Source organism: Bison bison, unplaced genomic scaffold (assembly GCF_000754665.1).
Source record: "Bison bison bison isolate TAMUID 2011002044 unplaced genomic scaffold, Bison_UMD1.0 scf7180017864491, whole genome shotgun sequence".
NCBI lineage: Eukaryota > Metazoa > Chordata > Mammalia > Artiodactyla > Bovidae > Bison > Bison bison.
This window is the reverse complement of record NW_011495050.1, coordinates 22,812,634-22,828,817: the sequence shown is the minus strand read 5'-3', so window position 1 is coordinate 22,828,817 and position 16,184 is coordinate 22,812,634. Positions and strand designations below refer to the sequence as shown.

Below are 16,184 nucleotides of genomic sequence, written 5' to 3'. Positions count from 1 at the left end.
GACTGGCAACTCGTTTCATACATGATATTTTACATGTTTCAATGCCATTCTCCCAAATCTTCCCACCCTCTCCCTCTGCAACAGAGTCCATAAGACTGTTCTATACATCAGTGTCTCTTTTGCTGTCTCGTACACAGGGTTATTGTTAGCATCTTTCTAAATTCCATATATATGCGTTAGTATACTGTATTGGTGTTTTTCTTTCTGGCTTACTTCACTCTGTATAATAGGCTCCAGTTTCATCCACCTCATTAGAACTGATTCAAATGTATTCTTTTTAATGGCTGAGTAATACTCCATTGTGTATATGTACCACAGCTTTCTTATCCATTCATCTGCTGATGGACATCTAGGTTGCTTCCATGTCCTGGCTATTATAAACAGTGCTGTGATGAACACTGGGGTACACGTGTCTCTTTCCCTTCTGGTGAAGGAAATGTATTTTTGAATAAGTTATTAAGTGTATGTAGATGGAGAATTTTTGTGTTTAACTAAAAGTAGTAAAATGCTAGAATGTTTTGCTTTCCTATTTTTGTTTGAATAAACATAAGACTCAAGAATTGAAATTTACTGTATGTTATCACTTAAAATAGTGAATTTATATATTAAAACCAAATATTTAATGTAAGTGTAGACATACTGGATAAAAGGAAATACCTATAGGTTGAGCCAAGATTTTCTTTAGAAAACAACCTTGGTTCCTCTTTGATATATGGGCAGATAAGGGATTGAGGAAGTTGGCTTCCACCCTTGGAGCATGGCCATAGTGATTTTATTCTGGAAAAAGTTCAAAGTGGGTAATACCTGTTGTTTACTTCCATGGTCATTATAAAACTCTCAAGTCACCTTTGAATATGTAGTTTTAAGCAATCAATTTTTCAGTGAAACTTCTAGCATAAAATGGTAGTAAAATGCAACTTCTTCCAGAATCTGACTTCCCAGTCAACCTAATAGTATTGTGTGCAGAATTACTGGGTATAGGCCAATTAAATGTTAGAGAATAATTTTTCAAGAATTTTAGTTTTATGGCAGATCTTATAAGAATAAATAGGTAGTAGGAATAATTGGTTTTTAAAGTAACTGGTTTCTTTGTTGATAACATCTCATTTGTATAAAGAAAAATAGATCAGCAGGGTTCTGTGTATCCACCTGATGTAGAATTATTCTTAAGGCATTAAGCTCTAAGCTGTGAAGATAAGAGTAATGTTAGAATACACACTTGATATATCTGATTGATGCTTACAATATTAATATGAATTTTTGCTTCTTGTAGGTTCTGCAAATCAACAAGACTTTTCTTCAGGGAAGAGTGAAGATTTGGGAACAGTTCAGGAAAAGTCTACCAAAAGCCTTGTTATAGGTCCTCTTGATTTTCGCTTGGATAGCAGTGCAGTACACAGAATTTTAAAAATGGTTGTTTGTGCCTTGGAACATGAATATGAACCATATAGTAGACTAAAACCAGGTTTGTTTTGGCTTAATTTTGAATCTCTTGCAAGTTGATTTGAATGACGCTTCCCTAGTAGCTCAGATGGTAAAGCATTTCACCTGCATTGTAGGAGACCTGGGTTTGATCCCTTGGTCTGGAAGATCCCCTGGAGAAGGAAATGGCAACCCACTCCAGTATTCCTGCCTGGGAAATCCCATGGACAGAGGAAACTGGCGGGCTACAGTCCATGGGGTCGCAAAGACATGACTGAGCGACTAACACACACACGCAAATACAGATGATATATTTAAAGTAAGAGCTAATAAAACCTTCAGCCAAAGATTAGTGCCTGTAAAATCACATAACACAGTGCCATAAATGCTTGGTATGTTCATGAATTCTTTTTTTGCAGCTCGTTTGAGTGTGTGCTCCATGTCAGTCATACTGATGAGTGATAGGACAGTATACCATTCAGTATCATAGTAATCGAAGTCTTTGCCCCAACCACTAATCCTGAAGAAGCTGAAGTTGAATGGTTCTTTAAAGACCTATAAGACCTTTTAGAACGAACACCAAAAAAGATGTCCTTTTCATCATAGGAAACTGGAATGCAAAAGTAGGAAGTCAGGAATTACCTGGAGTAAAGGCACGTTTGGTCTTGAAGTGCAAAATGAAGCAGGGCAAAGACTAACAGAGTTTTGCCAAGAGAATGAACTAATCATAGGAAACACTCTCTTCCAACAACACAAGAGATGACTCTCCACATGGATATCACCAGATGGTCAATACCGAAATCAGATTGATTATATTCTTTGCAGTGGAAGATGGAGAAGCTGTATACAATAAGCAAATGCAAGACCAGGAGCTGATTGTGGCTCAGAGCATGAGCTCCTTATTGCCAAATTTAGACTTAAATTGAAGAAAGTAGGGAAAACCACTCGACCATTCAAGTATGACCTAAATCAAATTGTAATTGTACTATAATTTGTACAGTAGATTGTACAGTATGAAGTGACAAGGAGATTAAAGGGATTGGATCTGATAGAGTGCCTGAAGAACTGTGAATTGAGGTTCATAACATTGTATAGGAGGTGATGATCAGAACCATCCCCAAGAAAAATAAATGCAAAAAGGCAAAATGGTTGTCTGAGGAGGCCTTACAGATAGTGGAGAAAAGTAGAAAAGTGAAAGGCAAAGGAGAAAAGGAAAGATATAACCATCTGAATGCAGAGTTCCAAAGAATGGCAAGGAGTGGTAAGAAAACCTTTCTAAGTGATCAGTGCAAAGAAACAGAGGAAAACAATAAAATGGGAAAGGGTAGAAATCTCTTCAAGAAAATTAGAGATACCAAGGGAACATTTCATGTAGAGATGGGCACAATAAAGGACAGAAACAGGATGGGCCTAACAGAAGCAGGAGATATTAAGAAAAGGTGTCAGGAATACACAGAAGAACTATATAAAAAAAGATCTTAATAACCCACGTAACCCTCACGATGTGATCACTCACCTTGAGCCAGATAGCTTTCAGTATGAAGTCAAGCGGGCCTTAGGAACCATCACTATGTACAAAGCTAGTGGAGGTGATAGAGTTCCAGCTGAGCTATTTAAAATAATAAAATATGCTGTTAACGTGCTGCACTCCATATGCCAGCAGGTTTGGAAAACTCAGCAGTGGCCACAGGACTGTAAAAGGTCAATTTTCATTTCAATCCCAGAGAAAGTCAGTGCCAAAGAATGTTCAAACTACTGCACAATTGCACTCATCTCACACTCAAAAGTAATGCTCAAAATTCTCCAGACTGGGCTTCAACAGTACATGCACAGAGAACTTCCAGAGGTTCAAGCTGGAATTAGTAAAGGCAGAGGAACCAAAGATCAAATTGCCAACATCCATTGGATCATAGAAAAGAGAATTCCAGGAAAGCATCTGCTTCATTGACTACACTGAAGCCTTTGACTATTTGGATCACAACAAACTGTGGAAAATTTTTCAAGAGATGGGTATACCAGACCACCTTACTTGCCCCATAAGAAATCGCCAACTCGATGCACATGAGTTTGGGTGAACTCCGGGAGTTGGTGAACTCAGAGAGGCCTGGCGTGCTGCGATTCATGGGGTTGCTAGGAGTCGGACACGATTGAGCAACTGAACTGAAGAAATCTGTATGCAGGTCAAGAAGCAACAGTTAGAATGAGACATGGAACAACGGACTGATTCCAAATTGGAAATGAAAATGTCTAGGCTGTGTATTTTCACCCTGTTTATTTAAGTTCTTTACAAAGTACATCATGTGAAATTCAGGCTGGATGAAGCACAAGATGGAATCAAGATTGCTGGGAGAAATATCAATAACCTCAGATATGCAGATGACAGCATCCTTAGGGCAGAATGTGAAGAGGAGCTAAAGACCTCTTGATGAAAGTGAAAGAGGAGAGTGAAAAAGCTGGGTTAAAAGTCAACATTCAAAAAACCAAGATCATGGCATCCGGTCCCGTCACTTCATGGCAAGTTTGTGGGGAAACCATGGAAAGAATGACAGCCTTTATTTTCTTGGGCCCCCATTCAAATGCAGATGGTGACTGCAGCCATGAAATTAAAAGACACTTTCTCTTTTGAAGAAAAGCTATGACTAAACTAGATAGCATATTAAAAAGCAGAGACATTACTTTGCTGACAGTGTTCCCTGTAGTCAGAGCTATGGTTTTTCCACTAGTCATGTATGAATATGAGAATTGGACCATAAAGAAGGCTGAATGCCAAAGTATTGATGCTTTTGAACTGTGGTGCTTTAGATGACTCTTGAGAGTCCCTTGGACTGCAAAGAGATCAAACCAGTCCCTCCTAAAGGAAATCAACCCTGAATATTCATTGGAAGGACTGATGCTGAAGCTCCAATACTTTGGCCACCTGATGTGAAGAGCTGACTTATTAGAAAAGACCCTAATACTGGGAAAGATTGAAGGCAGGTGGAGAAGGGGATGACAGAGGATGAGATGGTTGGATGGCATCACTGCCTCGATGGACATGAGTTTGAGCAAGCTTCGGAAGCTGATTATGGACAGGGAAGCCTGGCATGCTGCAGTCCATGGGTTCTCAGAGTTGGACACTACTGAAGGACTGAACTGAACTGAGGATAGTATATACAGAAAATGGTGTCAACATCAAATGCTGTGGAGGATGTGAAGAAGGCTAGATTACTGATTCATTGCTGCTAAGAATAAAATGGTATAGCCACTCCTAAAAACAGTTTGACAGATTTTTAAAAAACTTAACATGCAGCTGCCATATAGCCAGCAACTGCATTCCTGAGCATTTAACATAGAGAAATGAAAACTAATGTTCACACAAAAAACAGTATATAACTAATTTTTATCATGTTATAGCCAACACTGGTAGGTAATCCAGGAGACTAGGGTGACTCTGTTTCATGACGTTGTCTTACACCCAGAATTCCTTATATCTTGTTTTCCTGCCATCTGAGGTACACCTCTCCTGCATGCTCAGTATTGACTCAACCTTACAGTGTCTAATTTTAATCAGTATCACGTGGGGTAAGAGAAAATATTAGGTATGTAGTTTCATTTAATGACATGGCTCAATCATCTCATTGACCCAAACTTAGTAGTGTGTCCTTGTACACAGCAGCCAGGGAGGCTGGAAAATATGTTCTCTAGAAGGAGTCCATACACTTGACTAAAAATTCAGATTTTTTTTGTAAAAAAAAAAAAAGCCATTTGCAATCTCTTCGACAGTTGGATTATGCTATATACACACATACATACACACATGCATATATGTGTTTATGTAAAATGAATTATTTGAAGCAGTTTATCATTTCAGAAATAGGCCCTATGTAAAGAAACTGCTGCTAATTGACTTTATGCATGCAGTTCTCACTCTGAGTAATCAGCAGTTCTCTTCCACTCTTTTTTTTTTTATTACTTATTTCATTGAAATGTAATATATGTACTGGAAAGCACACAAAATCTAAGGGTAAAATTTTGTGAATGTTGTAAACTTAGCCACATCTATATGATTAACCGTTCAGGATATGGAACCTTACCGGCACTGCAGGATACTCCTTGCCCTCTTTTGATTATTACTCTGACCCCCAAGGGTAAACACTCTCCATACTTAACCTAGATTTATTGTGCCATATTTTATTAAAAAAATTTTTTTTTAAATTTTATTTATTTTTGACTGTACTGGGTCTGTCTGTATTGCTGCATGTTGGCTTTCTCTGCTTGCGGCGAGCAGGACTTTCCTTCATCATGGTGTGCAGGCATCTGACTGCAGTGGCCTCTCTGGTTGTGGAGCACAGGCTCTAGACATCCAGGCTTTAGTAGTTGTGGCATACTGGCTTAGTTGCTCTGTGTCGTGTGGGATTTTCCTGGACCAGAGATTCAACCCATGCTCCCTGCATTGGCAGGCAGATTCTTAACCACTGGAGCGTATGTATCTTTTGGCATGTTTTAGAACTCATGACTACGTAAGCACACAGTGTATACTCATTTGTCCGTGACTTTAGTTTACATTATGTTTGTGGTATTCATTCTCTTTTCCTTTTAGTATCCCCTTTTTTGAATATACCAAAGCTTGCTTATCCATTTTAGTGATGATGAGTTTTTGGTTAGTTTGTAGTTTTTGGTTATTATGGTAGTGATGCTACCAAAATTCTAGCACATCCCTTTTGATAAACATATGTATTCATTTCTGTTGGGAATTTAAGAGTAGAATCACTTAGGTGAAGTGATTATATATGTTACCTTTAGTATGTATTTCCAAACTATTTTCCCAAGTGTATGTCAGTCAGAAGTGCAGGAGACCTTTAGTTGCCCTTGATCAGGGGTTTGGTCAGTTATGACTTACTGCCTCTTTTTGTACAGCTCATGAGTTGATAATGGGTTTTGCATTTCAAATATTGGAAAAAATACAAATAAGGTTGATATTTTGTGATACATGAAAACTATATGAAATCTAATTTTCATTTTTTATAGATAAAATTTTATTGGAACATAGTCATACTCATTCAGTTATGTTTTGTCTGTGGCTGCTTTTGTATACTGCAGTGGCAGAATAGAATAATTGTGACTAACTAAACTAACACACAAAACCTACAGTATTTTCTTTGTGGCTCTTTATAGAAAAACTTTGCTGGTGCATATTTACCAACTTTTGTATTCTTAGACTTTTTTGTTTTTGCTTTTTCAGTGAATGTGTAGGGCTACCACATTGTTACATTATTTGCGGTTATCTGGTATCTTAATGATGTTAACTAGCTTTTGATGTAATTTTTGGCCATTTGGATGTGTTATCTTTTGTTTATTCAAGGCTTTTTTGCCCATTTTTCCATTGAATTATTCATTTACTTTTGATTTTTAGGTGGTTGTAAATTTTTTAGTAGGTTGCAGGCACAAATCCTTTGTACAGACACCTGTGTTTGTCTGTCTATCTGTCTGTGACAAGTATTTTCTTGTAGTCTATGGCTTGCATTGATATTATCTCAATGGTATTTTTATGAAAGGAAGCTATGGTTCTTTTAATGACAGATTAAGAATTTTTTAACATATTTAATATATATTTAAAAATAGAAAACATACATTCTTATATAGCAAAGACATACATTTTCTAGAGCAAAGTAATTCTCGTTAAAGGAAGCACTATTTTATAGCTGGTTCATTGTTGAAAAAGATTTGACCTTCAAATTTGGAGAACTGATTAATTTGTTAGTTAACTAAGGAAATTATTTAAAAATAATTTTTCATTGAATTTTTATTATTTCATTTTAGATATTAAGGATGAAAGAGAAACAATGCTGAATCCTGAGGAAGTGGCATCTTTGGAGGAATGTATTCCTACTCGACATACAAGTGTTACTCTCCTCAAATGTACCTTCACAATTTTCATGGCTGAATTCAATTTGCTGGATCATTTGCTACCTGTTATTATGGGGGAAAAGGTATACTTTGTCATTCACGACTTGTTTTCTCATATATGCATATTGTTGGTCCTGTGATATTGTAAGAGTAAGCTGTGTAAAAGAGTATCTTTTATATAGTTATCCATGATGATGTTAAGCGGTGTAACTATGATTGTTAATTCTTAGGAAATAAGATGAGATGGTTAGATAGCATTGGTGACTCAATGGACATGAATTTGAGCAAACTCCAGGAGATAGGAGGATGGGAAAGGACAGGGAAGCCTGGTGTGCTGCGTTCCATGAGGTCACAAAGAGTTGGACATGACTTAGTGACTGAAAAACAACACATATAAATAATTAGATAGGTTAACCTCAAGCCAAAGCTCTATGAAGAAATGTTGAAGCACATGGGCATAGATATCAGATCGTGTATAAGCTATGACGCCTTCGAGCACTTTGCTTTATATCTAATCTCTAAGCCTTGTTTTCCTTTTCTGAGAAACAAAAGAAAATTATAAGTTTTCATTTAGGCTGATAGTCTTCCACTAAAGAAGCAAAAAGTCTCAGATAGATTCAGATAGTTAATTACTTACATAGACAGCAAAAGCAAGTCAGTAATCGTGTCAGCTCATCTTGTCCCTTTCAGGACAACCCTGAATCTAGGGCCCACCTGACCTTCAGCACACATGGTAGGGTACCTTGTTGACAGGGATTCTGTTCCAAACTGCAGCCAAGCAGTTATATAGCCTTACAGTGTACTCTGAAAGAGTAGATGGAGAGCCCCTGAAGGAGGGATGCTAATGAGAAACTTTCCCATAGCAGCATTTCTCAAGATGAGAAATTGAGTGAGAAATGATCTTTTAGCAGTTCTATTTTCCCCTGTTTTTGATAATATCACAGGATGCTCTGCCATTAGGTCTCTTGTGGTTAAGCCTTACTTTGTGGTCTACTTGGATTTTAAGATTGCCAGGGTGCTGCTTAACAGTTCCCCCAAAACACCTAGCTCCTAGAATGATTTAGAATATTATATGAGATAATGTGTCTAAACCATTTTGCACATATTAGGAACCCAGTGATTATTACTGTGTTTGTTAACACTTACTTATTAGATGCTTAATATTTTAGGTCCATAACCAATGTATTGCTTTCTGAGTCTGCTATATACATATAAAGTATTATCTGTTATTTTTAATTTATTACTTTGGGGGATATATTTCTTTTCATGGTGACATAATGATTGCAGAAATAAAAATTGTCCTAACTTTAAATCAGAAGAGCTTGTGGAGGTATGGCAAAGAATTAAGATGCATTAATTTCATTTTGTGTATTTGCTCTCTGTCAGCCACTGGTAATTTATTCATCGTGTTGCTGGGTAAAGAGATCATCTGGGAAAATTTTAGTGGAGAAAAATTAAAATATGATAGTATAGACTTGGATTTTAAAGTAACTATGATTAATAAGTTGAAGAAAGAAACAAAAAAGAGTTCATAAGATTTCACTGCATTAAAAAAAGAACAAAGTGAAATTCTGGAACTGAAAACACAAGCTAGAAAAAAGAGGATGAAAAAAGATACACAATTTAATTGCCAATCAGAAGAAGGATAGAATGGCTATTTTAGAATCAGAAAATGTAGAGCTTAAGATAAGAGTTATGAGTAGAAATAAAAATAGTCTTTCCATAAGATAAGTGTTGACTCAAAGAGTGAACAGTAGATAATTATCAGATGATATGTTGAATGAAAGAAGCAGACATAAGTATATACTTATGTGTGATTTTGTTCAAGTGAACTTGATGGACAGACAGAACTAATCTGTGATGATTAAGGTGAGAACATTGGCTGCCCCTGGTGGGGCCCTACTAGTGTGCTTGAAATGTGTGGTGATTACATACATGGAAATTTGTTGAGCTGTATGTTTAAGATTTGGATGCTTACTGTATATTATATCTCAGTGAAGTGAAGTGGCTCACTTGTGTCCACCTCTTTGTGACCCCATGGACTGTAGCCTGCCAGGCTCCTCCATCCATGGGATTCTCCAGGCAAGAATAGCGGAGTGGGCTGCCATTTCCTTCTCCAAGGGATCTTCCCGACCCAGGGATCAAACCCGGGTCTCCCACACTGCAGGCAGACTCCTTACTGTCTGAGCCACCAGGGGATCCTATATTTTAATAATCCAAAATAAAGTCCTTTAATATAGTAATTGCTCAATAAATGAAGGTTTACAAATTATTTGTGAGTCAGAAAAGAAGAATTATATGTCCAGCTTAGTTTTAGGCACAGTGTTCCTCAATAATGGCACTGTTGACCTTTTGGGCTAGAGAAGTGTCATGTAGCACTTACCATCTTTAGCCAGTGCCTGCTAAATGCCATTATGGTTCCCCTATTCTTATGATGAAAGACGGACAAAACGATTAAATTGCTCTTCCCATATATTTTCACATACCTTTGGCTGGAGGTCATACTGTTCCTCATTGAGAGTTACAGGTATGGAAATAAGTTCAAGGACCATAGTTGATGGCTTGCTAATGAATTTCATACCCTGGATGTGTGGAAATTTATCTGCATTTACTCCGAAGCTTAAAAAAATTCTGTTAACACTAAAAATTCCAAGCCTACCTTGAGATTCTTAGGACTTTATGAGCCTTTAGCGTGTTTGCTATTAGTAGATATAATACGGATCAGAAATTTTTCTGTCCTACAAACTTTGCTTATTGTCAGTGTCTTTCAGATTGTCTAGAGTAGTCCACTTAGTCCTTTAGTCATCTAAATGTGAATAAAAGAAAGAAGAAAAAAACTCTGCAATATCTGGGATTTGGGGGCAAATTATCAAGTTAAGAAAATACTTTTAATGTACTGAGGCATGTAGTTTGAATATTCTAATTGACTGAAAAAATAAAAAGCTCTAGCTAAAAGGGTATTGATAATTTTGCAGTAAATAGGCCTTCTTTTAAATCTTTTTTATTTTTCTTAAATATTGGCACAACTTGAGTACTTAAAAATAGAAGGTGTTTCTGTTTGGTTATGGTAAGAGAGTCCCATAGGAAGGCATCATTTCTAGGATAATTTGATGTCACTGCATTATTTGTCACTCTGAAGTGTCTCTAGAGGACATGGCATACCAGTTATTTCTCTGGAAATATTAAATGATCATTATTATTTTCCAGAACTCAAGTAACTTCATGAATACTACAAACTTCCAGTCTCTCCGGCCTTTGCCTTCTGTTCAGATATTGGTGGATAAAATTAATCTGGAACATTCTGTGCCGATGTATGCTGAACAGTTGGTGCATGTGGTCAGCAGCCTTACTCAGCCTTCTGATAATCTGCTTCATTATTGCTATGCACATTGCTACCTTAAGGTATGAAAAGTGAATTTTCTTGTGTATTAGTATGTGGTTGGCTTTTGGAGAATCAAATACATCTTTTAAAAAAAACTTTTTTTTGAGTTGTAATTTTACATAATTAGTACCCCATTAGATGAGATTTAAATAAGATATACCTATATAATCATTATTTAGTATAATTAACATAAAAATAAAGATGTCTCTATTAAAGATTTCTTCGATTATTTGGTGTTAATAGCTTGGGATTTATAAGATAATGGTAATTAAAACTTTTGAAGATTTTATGTATCATTGATTATAAGCAATGAGAAATTTTAAAACTAAGGATGTTTTAAAAAATTGATAATTTCTTTCAGGGGAATATTTATGTGAGACAGTGTTTTGCACAGTGGGGATAACATGTTTGTTTTTAGTCATTTTCCTCTTATTGAATCCGTCTTAGTTTCTTAATGCAAAGGAAAAGTTTATTACTTTAAATCAAGTTGTGAAAGTTGATCAGTCGTGTCTGACTCTTTGTGACCCCATGGACTGTACAGTCCATGGAATTCTCCAAGCCAGAATACTGGAGTGGATAGCTATTCCCTTCTCCAGGGAATCTTCCCAACCCAGGGATTAAACCCGGGTCTCCCACATTGCAGGTGGGTTCTTTACCAGCTAAGCCACCAGGAAAGCCCAAGAACACTGGAGTGGATAGCCTATACCTTCTCCAGCGGATCTTCCTGACCCAGGAATCGAACTGGGGTCTCCTGCGTTGCAAGCAGATTCTTTACTGGCTGAGCTACCAGGGAAGCCCCTTAGATCACGTTATGTAAAGTTAATTGTTGGAGACTTTGTTCAGCTTTTCCATCGCTCTCTTTTATTTTTAAATAAATAAGTAATAACATCCAGTATCAGTCAGTCAGTTCAGTTGCTCAGTTGTGTCCAACTCTGTGACCCCGTGAACTGCAGCATGCCAGGCCTCCCTGTCTATCACCAACTCCTTTGGGTAAACAACTCCTGGAGTTTACCCAAACTCATGTCCATCGAGTTAGTGATGCCATCTAACCATCTCATCCTCTGTCGTCCCCTTCTCCTCCTGCCTTCAATCTTTCCCAACATTAGGGTCTTTTCAAATGAGTCAGTTCTTTGCATCAGGTGTCCAAAGTATTGGCGTTTCAGCTTCAACATCAGTCCTTCCAATGAACACCCAGGACTGATCTCCTTTAGGATGGACTGGTTGGATCTCCTTGCAGTCCAAGGGACTCTTAAGTGTCTTCTCCAACACCGCAGTTCAAAAGCATCAGTTCTTCTGTGCTCAGCTTTCTTTATAGTCCAACTCTCATATCCATACATGACCACTGGAAAAACCATAGCCCTCAGCAGACAGACTTTGTTGACAAAGTAATGTCTCTGCTTTTTAATATGGTGTCTAGGCTGGTTATAACTTTCCTTCCAAGGAGTACGCCTTTTAATTTCATGGCTGCAATTACCATCTGCAGTGATTTTGGAGCCCAGAAAAATAGTCAGCCGCTGTTTCCCCATTTATTTGCCATGAAGTGATGGGACCAGATGCCATGATCTTCGTTTTCTGAATGTTGAGCTTTAAGCCAACTTTTTCACTCTCCTCTTTTACTTTTATCAAGAGGCTCTTTAGTTCTTCTTCACTTTCTGCCATAAGGGTGGTGTCATCTGCATATCTGAGGTTATTGATATTTATCCCAGCAATCTTGATTCCAGCTTGTGCTTCATCCAACCCAGCGTTTCTCATGATGTGTTCTGCATATAAGTTAAATAAGCAGGGTGACAGTATACAGCCTTGACGTACTCCTTTTCCTATTTGGAACCAGTCTGCTGTTCCATGTCCAGTTCTAACTGTTGCTTCCTGACCTGCATACAGATTTCTCAAGAGGCAGGACAGGTGGTCTCGTATTCCCATCTCTTTCAGAATTTTCTACAATTTATTGTGATCCACACAGTCAAAGGCTTTGGCATAGTCAATAAAGCAGAAATAGATGTTTTCTTGGAACTTTCTTGCTTTTCGATGATCCCGCGGATGTTGGCAGTTTGATCTCTGGTTCCTCTGCCGTTTCTAAAATCAGCTTGAACATCTGGAAGTTCACGGTTCACATATTGCTGAAGCCTGGCTTGGAGAATTTTGAGCATGACTTTACTAGCGTGTGAGATGAGTGCAATTGTGCGGTAGTTTGAGCATTCTTTGGCATTGCCTTTCTTTGGGATTGGAATGAAAACTGACCTTTTCCAGTCCTGTGACCACTGCTGAGTTTTCCAAATTTGCGGACATATTGAGTGCAGCACTTTCACAGCATCAGTCAGTCAGTTCAGTCGCTCAGTCGTGTCCGACTTTTTGTGCCCCGATGAATCGCAGCATGCCAGGCCTCCCTGTCGATCACCAACTCCCAGAGTTCACTCAGACTCTAGGTACTTAGAAATAGGTAAACTCAGATTTTGAGTAATACGTGTTTTTACTAAGCAAACAGACGTGTAATCTAAGTAGAGAAAGCATATACCAGAAAGCATATACCTAATTATGTTTTATGGACTAAAGGAAACTATGCCAAGTTGAATTCAAGAATAAGTACTAAAAATGCACTAAATTTTTTGTAAAGTATGAAAATTAGAGGACTGCAAAAATAGACTTTTGATTTTATTGGTTCATGCTTGATAGTTTGATATTTTAAATTCTTAAATATTTGTGTCTGTATAAAGAGAAACCAATTTAAAGATATTAGTTTTATATCACCTACAGGCATATTTAGATTTAGGACATTAAAATTTGACTGTTTTCAAAGCATGTATAATGGGAAAGCACATTTTTTAGATATCTATGCAAAGCTGATTTAAGATGATGGAGAATGAAATTCTACTCCCTTGATGGAGGAGTTGACAGTATTATGTTTTAAAGAGGTGTGGACACAGGATAGTATGATTCTTTAGGTGCCATTGTTGTAATGATCTATTACAAGTGTTTTATGTCATATGGAGAGTAGTAGAAGATATTTTTGAAAGTTATATACATAAAGAATATGTTACACTTGTACTTTTTTATTTATCCCCCAAATTAATACACTGAGGTATATTGGCACAACTTGAATATCAGATTATATTTTTAAGAATATCAGCCCTGTTTTATCAAAGCAAGTCTAGTTTTGGGCAGTTCTTTCCAAGGTATTATACTTACATGGGATTTATTCATTTGGTAACTGCTGAGTTTTTTCTGTATTGCAGATACTTAGCATTAAAAATGAGTTAGGCATGCCCCATCCTCAAGGAAAACCATTACCAAAGCTATTGGTCACCAATATGATTGTCATTCATGCTGACATAAAAGTCATTGGTAATATATTAAATGCTCACTTGAACTTCCAGGGAAGTGTAAAAGTTAAAGTGTAGTCCAGATAAAATTATGTTTTGGGAAAAGGTCTTCACTCCCTTTTTATCTAGTTGTCGTTTATATTTTAGTTAGTTTGACTCCAGCTGTAATGGAAAAGTTAAATATCCCAGAAAGTTAGTGTTGGGCATAGTATATGTAGAAAAACTTTTCATTGATGTTAAGAATTTTGAATACTCTAAAAATAAAGCCTTGAATCTTGATAATTTGATTGCATTTAAAAAAATTTAATGCATTTCTGATACTTCTTCAGGAAACTAGTACATTTTAAAACTTTAAGGATTTGGTAAAGACTTAGTTTTGTGACTATTTGGAACTGGCTAAAAATAGCAATTTGTTATAAAGTTTATAGCAGTTCATGTTACTTTGGAATGATTACTATAACCTTTGAGGAAGTTTTCAGTTTAATTTTCACTATTACAGTCTTAAAATACTATAGTGAAGGATTTAAATGTCTATTTCATGTGTTTGGCATTTTGAAGTCTAATTTTCAATTAAGTACTCATGCTTAAGTTTTAATCTGTATATGTAAATGTGAATCTGTTGACTATGTGACAGGATAGTATATTCTTCCCCCTGCATGTAATGACATTTATTAATTGAGAGAGTTGGCATGGAAAGAAACATACAGATGGAACTTTCATATGTCTTATCAAGTCTTGTTTATTTAAATGCTAAAGCCATCTTTGAATATGTGTGGAATCAAGTAGCTAAGACATTTGCAAGGCATCTGAGGTTTGAAGCATATAAAAAATAAATTAGTGAAAGCATTCTGTAAATTATAGAAAAATAGATAAATTTAAGGCCTTGTTGCATAGGGTGGCAAAGAATCGGACATGACTGAGTGACTAACACACGTAGACACACAGGCCTTGTCACTCATAAGGATCAGCTATGGCAAATGCTTCAGAGAGATCAGGAAGTTTCTAGTAGGATTAAAACCCTTTGACTTTCTTGGATTTGGGAATATTTGATATCAAGTAAAGAGCTCTCCCTGGAGATGTCAAGGAATTGTGCTTTCATATATGGCTGGGGGATGTATAACTGGTATCATTTGGATTTTGAAGGATTTCATAAATTTGAAAACACACATCCATTCCAGTTTTCAATATATATACTATAGTAGGGCCCAGCTTTTCTTTGAAGGTTCAGATACTATTTTAGGCTTTGTGGGCTATGAGGCAAAATTTAGGATACCGAATAGGTACTTAAATAATAAGAGAACAAATTTCCATGCATTTGAGTTGGCAGAATTAAAAATGCAGGATAGGACTCTCTTTTTGTAATATAGTTTTACTAATGAGGAGAATGAAATTCTTTTTCTTGGGATAGTTCAGTTCAGTCACTCAGTCGTGTCCGATACTTTGCGACCCCATGATCCACAGCATGCGAGGCCTCCCTGTCCATCACCAACTCCCGGAGTCCACCCAGACCCATAGCATTTACCCAATTGGAGTGTAAACTAACTTAGTGTTCCCAATCATTAAATCAGTTGTAAATATACACGTATAAAACTTATTCTTAGCTTGTAGGTAGTACAAAAACAGTGCTTGGAATTTGACTTGTGTGCTGTAGTTAGTTGACCCTTGTCTTAGAGAAATTTTTGCGTATACAGATATGTACAACTTGAGGTCTATAAATGCCCACATGAATAGTTCTCTGTAGCATAGTTTTTGTTGGGAATATCAGGAAGCATAATAGTATGTATAATGTGATGCCATTTATGTAAATTAAGAAGATAAAATAGTGCTAAAGATTGTCAGATATAAAAGGGTTTATAAATGTGTAATAAAAGAGCGGGATGCATTCTGATCTCCTGAAAGATCGAGGCATGATGGGGGGTGGGGTGCATAGTGTGAGGGTCATGGTTCAGGTAAACTTTAGTTATGTAGTAAGGTTTTTAATTTTTAAATACCTTTATTGAGGTAATTTGAATACCATAAAGCCACATTTTTTAAAGAATAGAAATTAATGATTTTAGTCTTTTCACAGAGTTAAAGCAACCATCACCACTATCTAGTTCCAGAACATTTTTGTCACTCCCCAAAAAGAAAGCATTAGTATTTACTCTCTATTTACTCCTCATACTTCTATAAACACT

General features: G+C 36.7%; 1 protein-coding gene across 10 annotated transcripts in view; it reads left to right on the top strand.

Annotated features, from left to right (window-relative positions):
• Positions 1-16,184, top strand: part of VPS13B (vacuolar protein sorting 13 homolog B (yeast)) — an 805,833-nt gene that overhangs the window by 100,630 nt on the left and 689,019 nt on the right. For all 10 annotated transcript variants that reach the window (XM_010863525.1, XM_010863528.1, XM_010863522.1 and 7 more), the window contains exons 13-15: positions 1,274-1,465; positions 7,222-7,391; positions 10,516-10,710. In XM_010863525.1, the coding sequence (XP_010861827.1) occupies positions 1,274-1,465; positions 7,222-7,391; positions 10,516-10,710 (557 nt within the window). The remainder of the gene's footprint in view (positions 1-1,273; positions 1,466-7,221; positions 7,392-10,515; positions 10,711-16,184) is intronic.